This window comes from Musca autumnalis, unplaced genomic scaffold (genome assembly GCF_047663935.1).
Source record: "Musca autumnalis isolate F117 unplaced genomic scaffold, ASM4766393v1 scaffold_4, whole genome shotgun sequence".
NCBI lineage: Eukaryota > Metazoa > Arthropoda > Insecta > Diptera > Muscidae > Musca > Musca autumnalis.
In genome coordinates, this window is record NW_027411977.1 from 219,121,758 (window position 1) to 219,135,559 (window position 13,802).

The 13,802-nt window shown below is 33.9% G+C and overlaps 1 protein-coding gene across 1 annotated transcript; it reads left to right on the top strand.

The window, feature by feature from the left end:
• Positions 1 to 1,057: 1,057 nt before the first annotated feature.
• Positions 1,058 to 7,981, top strand: LOC141402044 (uncharacterized). Its single transcript, XM_073982667.1, has 2 exons — positions 1,058 to 1,731; positions 4,778 to 7,981. Exon 2 carries the CDS (start codon positions 4,921 to 4,923, stop codon positions 7,393 to 7,395), a length of 2,475 nt encoding a protein of 824 aa, XP_073838768.1. The 5' UTR covers positions 1,058 to 1,731; positions 4,778 to 4,920; the 3' UTR covers positions 7,396 to 7,981.
• The last annotated feature ends 5,821 nt before the right edge of the window (positions 7,982 to 13,802 follow it).

Consider the following 13,802-nt stretch of genomic DNA (forward strand, 5'->3'; position numbering starts at 1 on the left):
TTAAATAATTTTTGAGGAATATTAAAAGGCCTCAAAGCGTGGATTTTTTAAATAATTTTTGAGGAATATTAAAAGGCCTCAAAGCGTGGATTTTTAAATAATTTTTGAGGAATATTAAAAGGCCTCAAAGCGTGGATTTTTAAATAATTTTTGAGGAATATTAAAAGGCCTCAAAGCTTGGATTTTAAATAATTTGGAGGGAATACTAAAAGGCCCTATACGTGGATTTTTTAAAATTTGAATAGTTTTATAATTTTGAGGAATATTAAAGGCTCAAAGTGAGAGAATATTAAAAGCACAGCGTGGATTTTAAATAATTTTTGAGGAATATTAAAAGGCGATTTATTGAGGAATTAAAGGCCAGGACATTTTTTAAATAATTTTTGAGGAATATTAAAAGGCCTCAAAGCGTGGATTTTTAAATAATTTTTGAGGAATATTAAAAGGCCTCAAAGCGTGGATTTTTTAAATAATTTTTGAGGAATATTAAAAGGCCTCAAAGCGTGGATTTTTTAAATATTTTTTGAGGAATATTAAAAGGCCTCAAAGCGTGGATTTTTTAAATAATATTTGAGGAATACTAAAAGGCCTCAAAGCGTGGATTTTTTAAATATTTTTTGAGGAATATTAAAAGGCCTCAAAGCGTGGATTTTTTAAATAATTTTTGAGGAATATTAAAAGGCCTCAAAGCGTGGATTTTTTAAATAATATTTGAGGAATATTAAAAGGCCTCAAAGCGTGGATTTTTTAAATATTTTTTGAGGAATATTAAAAGGCCTCAAAGCGTGGATTTTTTAAATAATTTTTGAGGAATATAAAAAGGCCTCAAAGCGTGGATTTTTTAAATAATTTTTGAGGAATATAAAAAGGCCTCAAAGCGTGGATTTTTTAAATAATTTTTGAGGAATATAAAAAGGCCTCAAAGCGTGGATTTTTTAAATAATTTTTGAGGAATATAAAAAGGACTCACAGCGTGGATTTTTTAAATAGTTTTTGAGGAATATAAAAAGGACTCACAGCGTGGATTTTTTAAATAATTTTTGAGGAATATGTTGGAGCAGATTATTTTATGTATTTTTATTTATTTGTGTTGTAATTCATGTTGCATTTATTGGGTCTTTTGTTTTTTAATTTAATTTAAAATTATTTAAATTTAACTTTTTATACGGCCCACCTTAATGTTAATTTTGTTCGTCCCACCCTAATGTGCAGGTACGGGTTTGTCCGTTTTGCAAAGGGGTCATTTTTATGTTGTTTTGTGCTGTGTTCGTCTAAGCGAGAACCAACAACAACATTGCCTACATGGTTTAGGCATTTGTATGTTATTCGTCTTCTTCGTTCGTTCTGTGTTTTGAAGGGCAACAACAACACTGTTGCTAGATCTAGTTCTGCTTGTATGCTTGTTACATACATAGCAATAACTGTGGCCCTTTATCTTGTTTTCGTTTATGTTTTGCTTTGTGCGAATTTCTTTGTTGATCGTTTGTTTTTGCACATTTCTTCTTGTTTCAATTTTATATGTTCCCTTTTGTTTTGTAGCCCAAGAAGGGATTAGAAAATAAGAAAGTAGTCAGTTGACATTTAACCGGCATATTAGACCGACAATAAATCGAAGCTTTTTAAATTGAAAATAAAACAAGTGTTTTTATTTAATTCGTGTTCGGGAGCAAAATAAATCTTTCTGTCATACATTTTGGCGACCGTGACAGGACGGTCAGTGATAAAATTAAAGTAAATTAATTATTAAAAATAATTAATTGAACATTGTTTCTCAAAGTGAATTGCATTTTCGGTTCTCGTTGTTGTTGCTCTACAGACTCGCTGTGGCAACAAATCAAATCGTTTTGGACACTTTGTTTACAACATTTCGTCGATTGATTTTAATCGCTGCCGTCGCTCATAAATTCCTTTGTATTTTGAAAAGAATAAACATTATTCTTTAAAACAGAAAGATAGTTTTTGTGGCTCGGAAAAAAAATTGGTGTTACGCAATCGCGTTTGGTGACACATACACAAACAATAATAGTCGTTCGTGCAAAGTTTTGGAAATCCACATATACATACAAATATTCGTGTTGTGATTGATATTAGAAATCAACACATTTACATTTTAACCACCATATTGAGTGAGAACTTTCGATTTTTGGCGCTTTATTTTTAAAATAGAAGCTAATTTCTCTTCTTAAATTTGCTTGTTTTTATTGTGTTGCTCTCAAAATACCTAAAGACGGTGTTGAATTTGTGGAAGAGAATGCTAGTAGCTCTGAACTAGCTTCTCTTAAATTGCAACGTAGCTCAATAAAGAAAAACATTGCCAACATTCAAAAGAAAGTGGAAAAAGATGGCTCGAAAATGGATTCGACCATTTTAGAATGTCGACTTGAAATTTTAGAATCGTATTTCAAACAGTTATGCGATGTACAATCTAAAATCGAAGCAATTAATGCTAGTGACAATGTTCGTGTTGAATTAGAAGAAGCATTTATAGTGGCAAAAGCAAAAATAATGAAATTGTTAAAGAAAAGTCGTGGCTCAGAATCTGCGGAAATGAGTTTAATGAATGCTTCCATGGCTTGTGGTTCAAGTAGTTCTCGATTACCTTCTTTAAAGTTGCCCAAATTCGACGGTAAATACAGTGAATATAAACGATTCATTACTGCATTTAATAATATGGTGAATGATAACCCAGCAATAAGTGTGATCGAAAAATTTAATTATCTGCTCAATTGTCTATCGGGACCAGCCTTAGCCGTCGTCGAACCGTTTCAAGTTTGTGAAGAAAACTATGAAAAGGCTTTAAATAGACTTGAAGAACGTTACGATAACAAAGTGCTTATATTTTTGGAACATATAGAGTCGTTGTTTAACGTTCCAAAAATGCAGAAAAGTGACAGTGTTTCTCTGCGTCATCTAATTGATACGGTTTCTGCAGTTCGTGGTTCATTGTTATCTCTCGGTTCAGAAGCAGATGTTATGAATGCAATTTTAGTGCATATGGTGTTATCGAAATTGGACAGTGATACAAAAGAGAACTATGATGAAAAACAAGACTTCAAATCGTTGCCCTCATGGGACTTGTGTTACGAACTTTTAAGTCGTCGTTGTCAGTTTCTCGAAAGCCATAGAAAGAGAACTGAAGTTACTGAAAAAGTGGTTGTAAATAAACCTAAATCAAATACTAGATTCAATCGGTCGGCTCATACTTTTGTCAACTCAAATTCGAATTGTTGTTACTGTAACTCGAGTGAACATAACATCTCAACTTGTTCGTCGTTCGCAAATATCGTCGTTTCGGAACGTTTTAACTTCGTAAAACGTAGTGGACATTGTATTAATTGTCTTCGAAAAGGGCATATGGTCTCGAAATGTCCCTCTAAATCTCGATGCAGAGTTTGTAATTCTGCACATCATACGCTTTTGCACATCTACAGTAGCCCAGAACAACCTACTACCTCAAATTCGAATGGGATTTCACAGCAACCATCAACCAGCTCTAATCCAGTGTCGTTCGTGGCTCGTTCATTCAAAAGAGCGATAATTCCAACAGCTGTAATTTTGATGAAGGATAGTTGTGGCACATTTCAATCGGTAAGAGCATTATTAGATTCTTGTTCGGAATTAAATTTCATCTCGGAGGAAACAGCAAAGAGGCTAAAGCTCAAATTTAGACCATTTTCTCAAGAAATATCGGGAATTGGAGAAGTTCGGACAGCAATCAAATTTTCTGTCGATGCGACCATTAAATCCAGAAGTAGTCCGTTCCAGTGGTCCTCTAATTTCGCAGTGACAAAAACTATTTCGTCTCGTCAGCCTGGAGAATTTCTCAATACTTCACAATGGAAGATTCCTCAAAATATAGAATTGGCAGATCCGTTGTTCTATAAGCCACAACGTATCGATGTGCTCTTAAGTGCTGAGGTCTTTTTTGATTTGTTGTTGGATGGTCGAATTTCATTGGGAAATGGTCTACCGTGTCTCACAAATACTGTTTTCGGCTGGATAGTTGGTGGTTCGTCGCCCAGTCGTCCTAATTCGACATCGTTGACTTGCAATTTGACTGTAAGTACACTTGAAGATCAAAATATGGATGATTTATTGAAAAGATTCTGGGAAGTTGAGGAGTACTCGAAGTCTCCTGCAACCTTTACTGAAGAAGAACAAGCATGTGAAGAACATTTTCTCCAAAATAGTCGTTTTGATTCGGATGGAAGAGTAGTAGTTCGACTTCCATTCAAGAAATCGCCTAGTTATCTTGGTAACACATTCGAAATGGCTCGTAGACGTTTTTTGTCGCTCGAAAGACGGCTTGAACGTGATCAAACTTTGAAATCGATGTATGAAGAATTCATGCAAGAATATGTGTCGCTCGGGCACATGTCGCTCTACACCAAATCGTTGAATAGTTCACACTATATTATACCACATCATTGTGTTCTCAAACCTCATAGTAGTACAACAAAACTTCGAGTAGTATTTGATGCATCAGCTTGTAGTTCGTCGAATCATTCCTTGAATGATATATTGATGGTCGGTCCAACAATTCAACAAGATTTGATCACCACATTATTCTCTTTTCGTTTGCACAAATACGCTCTCACTGCAGATATTTCGAAGATGTATCGGCAGTTTCGAATTGATGGTCAAGATAGAAGATTTCAACTTGTTTTGTGGAGAACAAATAAAAATGATGAACTTCAGGTATTCCAATTGAACACAGTAACTTATGGCTTATCGGTCGCCCCATTTTTGGCAATTCGTAGTTTGTTTCTCATTGCAGATAAATACAAAACATCTCATTCTAGTGGTTCGGAGGTCTTACGACAAGATCTTTACGTAGATGATGTACTAACTGGCGCCGATAATATCGAAGCTCTAGCCCTCAAGAGGGACGAGCTAATACAAATTTTGAAATGGCATGGTATGGAATTGGCCAAGTGGAATAGTAACCATGCGTCGCTCACGTCGAATGATGATACAGAAATCGTCATTAAAACATCGGACAACGACATCACTAAAACTTTAGGTATGTCCTGGAAACCTCAGCAAGATGTTTTCCTATATCGTTTCGAGTTGCCCGATATCACAAACCCTACCAAAAGATCTATTTTGTCGCTCGTATCCAAGATTTACGATTTGCTTGGAATTCTGAGTCCCATCATCATTCGTTGTAAGATTTTGCTGCAAGAATTATGGGTTCAGAACATTGGATGGGATGATCCACTCAGTGATCATCTCAAGGCTTTGTGGTTCCAAATAAAAGATGACTTGTCGTTCATTCACCAAGTAGAAGTTCCACGATACGTTCTCACTTCGCCTGATCGACTTGGTGAAATCCATGGTTTCGCAGATGCTTCTCAACGTGCCTATGGTTGTTGCATCTATTATCGTGTCTCGGAGAATGGTATGTACAAATCAACACTACTTATTGCCAAATCGAAAGTAGCTCCCATCAAAGCCCAATCTCTACCTCGTCTCGAATTGTGTGCTGCCGTTTTGCTTAGTGAAACGTGGCTCAAAATCAAACCAAAAATAAAAAATTTCGTTTCGTCGTTGCACTTTTGGACAGATTCCAAAATTGTCCTTCAGTGGCTCAAACTTCATTCGTCGACTTTGAATTGTTTTGTTGCAAATCGTATCTCAAAACTCCAAGAAGATACAAGAAATGTCTGTTGGAGACATGTTCCGACGAAAAGTAACCCAGCTGACATCGTATCTCGAGGCTGTTCTGCTCAAGAGCTCTCAAATACAATTTGGTTTCGTGGTCCATCGTTTCTTCAAGAAGATGTTTCGAATTGGCCTGGTACAGAAGAAGAATTCACTCTTGATGTCCCAGAACGTAGAAAAGCTGCAGTCTTCAAAGCCACAACCTGTGGAAAGAATGTCATTTCGGACATTCTCGATAAGCATTCTTCATATTATAAAGTAATTCGAATAATCGCTTATGTTTTTCGTATTTCCAACAGGTGCCCAGTAGATCGTTCGTTGAAGCCCATTGATGTCGTTCATGTACCTCCATCTGAACTTGAAGATGCGTTTTGGAAAACAGTTTCGCTTGTGCAGCAATCTTGTTATGCTTCTGATCTTCAGGCACTGGAAAAAGGCAACGTCGTTCAACCGTCGCTACAAAAATTGACTCCATTTTTGCATAAAATGGAAATTGGAACAAAAGAAACTAACATACTTAGAGTTGGCGGACGTCTAGCAAACGCTGAAATCCCTCTTGATGCTCGTTTTCCTGCCTTGTTGCCCAAAGATCATCGTTTCGTTATGTTGTATGTTGAATATTTACATCGTATACATCTACATGCAGGCCCAAAGGTGTTGTTGGGTATATTGCGTCAAAAGATTTGGATCGTAAACGCCAGAGAAGTTGTCCGAAAAGTCGTTCGGAAGTGCGTACATTGTTTTCATTACAAGCCAAAATTGTTGGGGCAAATTATGGGAAATTTGCCAATAGATCGTCTTCGAGCTCAACGTCCATTTCTGGTGACTGGAGTTGACTTTTGTGGCCCTTTCATGACGTCATACCGAATACGTGGAAAGTCGCCCTACAAAACATACATCGCCGTTTTCGTTTGTTTCAGTTCCAAAGCAACCCATTTGGAACTCGTTTCGGATTTGTCAGCAAACAACTTTATACTGTGTCTCAAGCGATTTGTCGGAAGACGTGGTATTCCCCAGAAAATATACTGTGACAACGCTACCAATTTCGTTGGAGCCCACAATAAGCTCAAAGAACTAAAGGAATCGTTTTTCAAAGATGAAGTTGTCCAAAAGATGAAGTCTGTTTGCTGCCAAATGGGTCTTGAATTCAATTTCATACCCCCTCGTGCCCCACACTTCGGCGGATTGTGGGAGGCAGCTGTAAAATCTACAAAATCGTTGCTCGTTAAGAATGTATCTCAGGCACATCTCACATTTGAAGAGCTACAAACGCTCATTGTTGAAATTGAAGCTATTCTTAACTCTCGGCCAATAGCTCCCTTATCAGATGACCCTAATGATGGCGAAGCCTTAACCCCTGGTCATCTTTTAATTGGTTGTTCGATGGTGACAGTACCCGAACCGGCTCTAGATGTCACCAAACCATCGTTACTTACACGATGGCAACAAATATCATATTTGAAACAACAGTTCTGGAAACTGTGGTCCAGAGATTATCTCTTGTCGCTCCAACAACGCTCCAAGTGGTTTAAAGAAGAAGAAAATGTCGTAGAAGGCCAACTAGTAGTCGTCCATGAAGACAACACACCCCCTCAACAGTGGCTCCTGGCAAGAATTACCAAATGTATTCCAGGTCGTGATGGCAAAATACGAGTTGTGGAACTAAAAACTAAGAATGGATGCAGTTGCCGCCCAATCCATACAATATCTCCATTACCACAAGATGATTGAACCCTTCATGCTTCAACGGGCGGAGGATGTTGGAGCAGATTATTTTATGTATTTTTATTTATTTGTGTTGTAATTCATGTTGCATTTATTGGGTCTTTTGTTTTTTAATTTAATTTAAAATTATTTAAATTTAACTTTTTATACGGCCCACCTTAATGTTAATTTTGTTCGTCCCACCCTAATGTGCAGGTACGGGTTTGTCCGTTTTGCAAAGGGGTCATTTTTATGTTGTTTTGTGCTGTGTTCGTCTAAGCGAGAACCAACAACAACATTGCCTACATGGTTTAGGCATTTGTATGTTATTCGTCTTCTTCGTTCGTTCTGTGTTTTGAAGGGCAACAACAACACTGTTGCTAGATCTAGTTCTGCTTGTATGCTTGTTACATACATAGCAATAACTGTGGCCCTTTATCTTGTTTTCGTTTATGTTTTGCTTTGTGCGAATTTCTTTGTTGATCGTTTGTTTTTGCACATTTCTTCTTGTTTCAATTTTATATGTTCCCTTTTGTTTTGTAGCCCAAGAAGGGATTAGAAAATAAGAAAGTAGTCAGTTGACATTTAACCGGCATATTAGACCGACAATAAATCGAAGCTTTTTAAATTGAAAATAAAACAAGTGTTTTTATTTAATTCGTGTTCGGGAGCAAAATAAATCTTTCTGTCATACAGAATATAAAAAGGACTCACAGCGTGGATTTTTTAAATAATTTTTGAGGAATATAAAAAGGACTCACAGCGTGGATTTTTTAAATAATTTTTGAGGAATATAAAAAGGACTCACAGCGTGGATTTTTTAAATAATTTTTGAGGAATATAAAAAGGCCTCAAAGCGTGGATTTTTTAAATAATTTTTGAGGAATATAAAAAGGACTCACAGCGTGGATTTTTTAAGTAATTTTTGAGGAATATAAAAAGGCCTCAAAGCGTGGATTTTTTAAATAATTTTTGAGGAATATTAGAAGGCCTATAAACGTGGATTTTTTAAATAATTTTTGAGGAATATTAGAAGGCCAATAAACGTGGATTTTTTAAATAATTTTTGAGGAATGTTAGAAGGCCTATAAACGAGGATTTTTTAAATAGTTTTTGAGGAATATTAGAAGGCCTATAAACGTGGATTTTTTAAATAATTTTTGAGGAATATTAGAAGGCCTATAAACGTGGATTTTTTAAATAATTTTTGAGGAATATTAGAAGGCCTATAAACGTGGATTTTTTAAATAATTTTTGAGGAATATTAGAAGGCCTATAAACGTGGATTTTTTTAAATAATTTTTGAGGAATATTAGAAGGCCTATAAACGTGGATTTTTTAAATAATTTTTGAGGAATATTAGAAGACCACCAAACGTGGATTTTTTAAATAATTTTTGAGGAATATTAGAAGACCACCAAACGTGGATTTTTTAAATAATTTTTGAGGAATATTAGAAGACCACCAAACGTGGATTTTTTAAATAATTTTTGAGGAATATTAGAAGACCACCAAACGTGGATTTTTTAAATAATTTTTGAGGAATATTAGAAGACCACCAAACGTGGATTTTTTAAATAATTTTTGAGGAATATTAGAAGACCACCAAACGTGGATTTTTTAAATAATTTTTGAGGAATATTAGAAGACCACCAAACGTGGATTTTTTAAATAATTTTTGAGGAATATTAGAAGACCACCAAACGTGGATTTTTTAAATAATTTTTGAGGAATATTAGAAGACCACCAAACGTGGATTTTTTAAATAATTTTTGAGGAATATTAGAAGACCACCAAACGTGGATTTTTTAAATAGTTTTTGAGGCCTATAAACGTGAATTTTTTAAATAATTTTTGAGGCCTATAAACGTGAATTTTTTAAATAATTTTTGAGGAATATTAGAAGGCTTATAAACGTGGATTTTTTAAATAATTTTTGAGGAATATTAGAAGGTTTATAAACGTGGATTTTTTAAATAATTTTTGAGGCCTATAAACGTGAATTTTTTAAATAGTTTTTGAGGAATATTGGAAGGCCTATAAACGAGGATTTTTTAAATAATTTTTGAGGAATATTGGAAGGCCTATAAACGTGGATTTTTTAAATAATTTTTGAGGAATATTAGAAGACCACCAAACGTGGATTTTTTAAATAATTTTTGAGGCCTATAAACGTGAATTTTTTAAATAATTTTTGAGGAATATTAGAAGGCTTATAAACGTGGATTTTTTAAATAATTTTTGAGGAATATTAGAAGGCTTATAAACGTGGATTTTTTAAATAATTTTTGAGGCCTATAAACGTGAATTTTTTAAATAATTTTTGAGGAATATTAGAAGGCCTATAAACGTGGATTTTTTAAATAATTTTTGAGGAATATTGGAAGGCCTAAAAACGTGGATTTTTTAAATAATTTTTGAGGAATATTAGAAGGCCTATAAACGTGGATTTTTTAAATAATTTTTGAGGAATATTAGGAGACCACCAAACGTGGATTTTTTAAATAATTTTTGAGGAATATTAGGAGACCACCAAACGTGGATTTTTTAAATTATTTTTGAGAAATATTAAAAGTCCTTCTAACTGGCCTCAAATAAAACTGATACAAGAACTATACATTGGCACAAATGACCACTAAAAGGATAAACAAACATCACGTTAGCAAACAGAAGAAGCTCACAAAAAAAAGCTAAATTCATACATTTGATATTTTAAAACTCACACAATAGGACACACTTCAAGACGTGTCGAGGAATAATGTGTACAAATTTACTCTTCGCTACGTGAGAGTTCTTCAGCAAACCAAATATACATGGGAATATTGCAGCTTCTGCGTTTGCAAGGATAATAACTTTTAAATTGGAAAAATCTAAAGGAGAAACAAAATAGTGCCATAAAAACCACTCTCACTATGTGTGGCCACATACCATGTATAGGCAAAAAGTCTCTTGTATGTGGCCGTTCGGCCATTGGCATTAACATTACCTACTAGGCAACCATCACGAGTGGTATTATTTTTATACATCTTTTGCTAAAACGCAGAAAGTGGGGGAACAACAAAAAATTGCCAAAAACATGTCCAACAGAAGGTTTTGTAGCCAACAGCTTAAGGGGAGGGAGGGGGAATATTTTGTTTCCCACTTTGTTCTTCGTTTATTTCTTGTGAACTATTTTGTACGTGCTTAAATGTTAGAGTTTTCGTCTATGAACTTTTTCTTATGCCATTCAATTTTCGCACGACAAAGCTAAGCTGAACTATCTTAAATGTGGTACTTGTTAAAGATAAGCTAATGGCGAAACACTTAAAGCTATTTTAGAAAAAAAAAACAAATAAATGCTGGAACAAAATTGAATAAAGAGGAGATCCTCGATTATTATAAGGAATTAAGTGATATTATTTCGAAAATAAATTGAAAAAATATTTTTTAAAATATCCACGCCTTGTGGTCCATTGAAAAAATATTTTTTAAAATATCCACGCCTTGTGGTCCATTGAAAAAATATTTTTTAAAATATCCACGCCTTGTGGTCCTTTGAAAAAATATTTTTTAAAATATCCACGCCTTGTGGTCCATTGAAAAAATATTTTTTAAAATATCCACGCCTTGTGGTCCATTGAAAAAATATTTTTTAAAATATCCACGCCTTGTGGTCCTTTGAAAAAATATTTTTTAAAATATCCACGCCTTGTGGTCCATTGAAAAAATATTTTTTAAAATATCCACGCCTTGTGGTCCATTGAAAAAATATTTTTTAAATATCCACGCCTTGTGGTCCTTTGAAAAAATATTTTTTAAAATATCCACGCCTTGTGGTCCTTTGAAAAAATATTTTTTAAAATATCCACGCCTTGTGGTCCATTGAAAAAATATTTTTTAAAATATCCACGCCTTGTGGTCCATTGAAAAAATATTTTTTAAAATATCCACGCCTTGTGGTCCATTGAAAAAATATTTTTTAAAATATCCACGCCTTGTGGTCCATTGAAAAAATATTTTTTAAAAAATCCACGCCTTGTGGTCCTTTGAAAAAATATTTTTTAAAATATCCGGGCCTTGTGGTCCTTTGAAAAAATATTTTTTAAAATATCCACGCCTTGTGGTCCATTGAAAAAATATTGTTTAAAATATCCACGCCTTGTGGTCCATTGAAAAAATATTTTTTAAAATATCCACGCCTTGTGGTCCATTGAAAAAATATTTTTTAAAATATCCACGCCTTGTGGTCTATTGAAAAAATATTTTTTAAAAAATCCACGCCTTGTGGTCCATACAAAAAATATTTTTCAAATATCCAGGCCTTGTGGTCCACTTAAACATTATTTTTTAAAATATCCACGCCATGTGGTCCATTGAAAAAATATTTTTTAAAATATCCACGCCTTGTGGTCCATTGAAAAAATATTTTTTAAAATATCCACGCCATGTGGTCCTTTGAAAAATTTGTTGTAAATATCCACGCCTCAAATGTGGATATGTTAAACAATTTTGGAAATTATTCGAAGCACCTTTAATGTCTATTTTTGTATACCTCCGTTTTTATTTTTGTTACCTCAGTTTGATATCTTTATTTATTACGCAACTTTGTTTTTTGTTATTGTTGTGCAAAGTCCTTGAGCCAAAAACAAATGAATGACAAACGCATGTTAAGCGAATATAATTTCCATTTACGACTGGTGGTAATGTGCGTGCTTGCGGAATGGAGTTGTCTGACAGACAAACATTTTGCCATCTTTACTTTTCAAACTAATGGCTGTCAAACAACAAATTAGAAACTCGAATACATAAAACAGGTGTGCCTGTGTTGTTTGTTGCGTTTTTTGGTCGTTTATGTAAAATGCGCGGATAGCAATTATTTTGCAGAGTTAAAGAACTTTGAAGGCTTTTTAAATCCCCTAAAAATTGTTTAATAAATTCTCTCTTGAAAGCTTGTTAATAGCACCTAAAAAGTATATAAAAAATTCAAGTTTGAGGACGTGAGAAATCTACTTTTGAATGACCTTATCACGACCTCTAAAAATTATTTATGAAATCGACAGTCAAAGGCCTCTTAATGACCCCTAACAATAAATAAATAAACGTGGATTTTTAAGGAATATTTTTCCCTGGACATCAGACCCATTAACGTGGATTAATTAAAGAATATTTTTTCTTGGACATCAGGCCCATAAACATGGATTTTTTAAAGAATATTTTTTCTTGGACATCAGGCCCATAAACGTGGATTTTTTAAAAAATATTTTTTCTTGGACATCAGGCCCATAAACGTGGATTTTTTAAAGAATATTTTTCCTAAAACATCAGGCCCATAAACGTGGATTTTTTAAAGAATATTTTTCCTAAAACATCAGGCCCATAAACGTGGATTTTTTAAAGAATATTTTCCAAAAACATCAGGCCCATAAACGTGTATTTTTTAAAGAATATTTTTCCTAAAACATCAGGCCCATAAACGTGGATTTTTTAAAGAATATTTTTCCTAAAAAACAGGCCCATAAACGTGGATTTTTTAAAGAATATTTTTCCTAAAACATCAGGCCCATAAACGTGGATTTTTTAAAGAATATTTTTCCTAAAACATCAGGCCCATAAATGTGGATTTTTTAAAGAATATTTTTCCTAAAACATCAGGCCCATAAACGTGGATTTTTTAATGAATATTTTTCCTAAAACATCAGGCCCATAAACGTGGATTTTTTAAAGAATATTTTTCCTTCAACATCAGGCCCATAAACGTGGATTTTTTAAAGAATATTTTTCCTAAAACATCAGGCCCATAAACGTGGATTCTTTAAAGAATATTTTTCCTTCAACATCAGGCCCATAAACGTGGATTTTTTAAAGAATATTTTTCCTAAAACATCAGGCCCATAAACGTGGCTTTTTTTAGGAATATTTTTCCTAAAACATTAGGCCCATAAACGTGGATTTTTTAAAGAATATTTTTCCTTCAACATCAGGCCCATAAACGTGTATTTTTTAAAGAATATTTTTCCTTCAACATCAGGCCCATAAACGTGGATTTTTTAAAGAATATTTTTCCTTCAACATCAGGCCCATAAACGTGGATTTTTTAAAGAATATTTTTCCTTCAACATCAGGCCCATAAACGTGGATTTTTTAAAGAATATTTTTCCTTCAACATCAGGCCCATAAACGTGGATTTTTTAAAGAATATTTTTCCTTCAACATCAGGCCCATAAACGTGGATTTTTTAAAGAATATTTTTCCTTCAACATCAGGCCCATAAACGTGGATTTTTTAAAGAATATTTTTCCTTCAACATCAGGCCCATAAACGTGGATTTTTTAAAGAATATTTTTCCTTCAACATCAGGCCCATAAACGTGGATTTTTTAAAGAATATTTTTCCTTCAACATCAGGCCCATAAACGTGGATTTTTTAAAGAATATTTTTCCTTCAACATCAGGCCC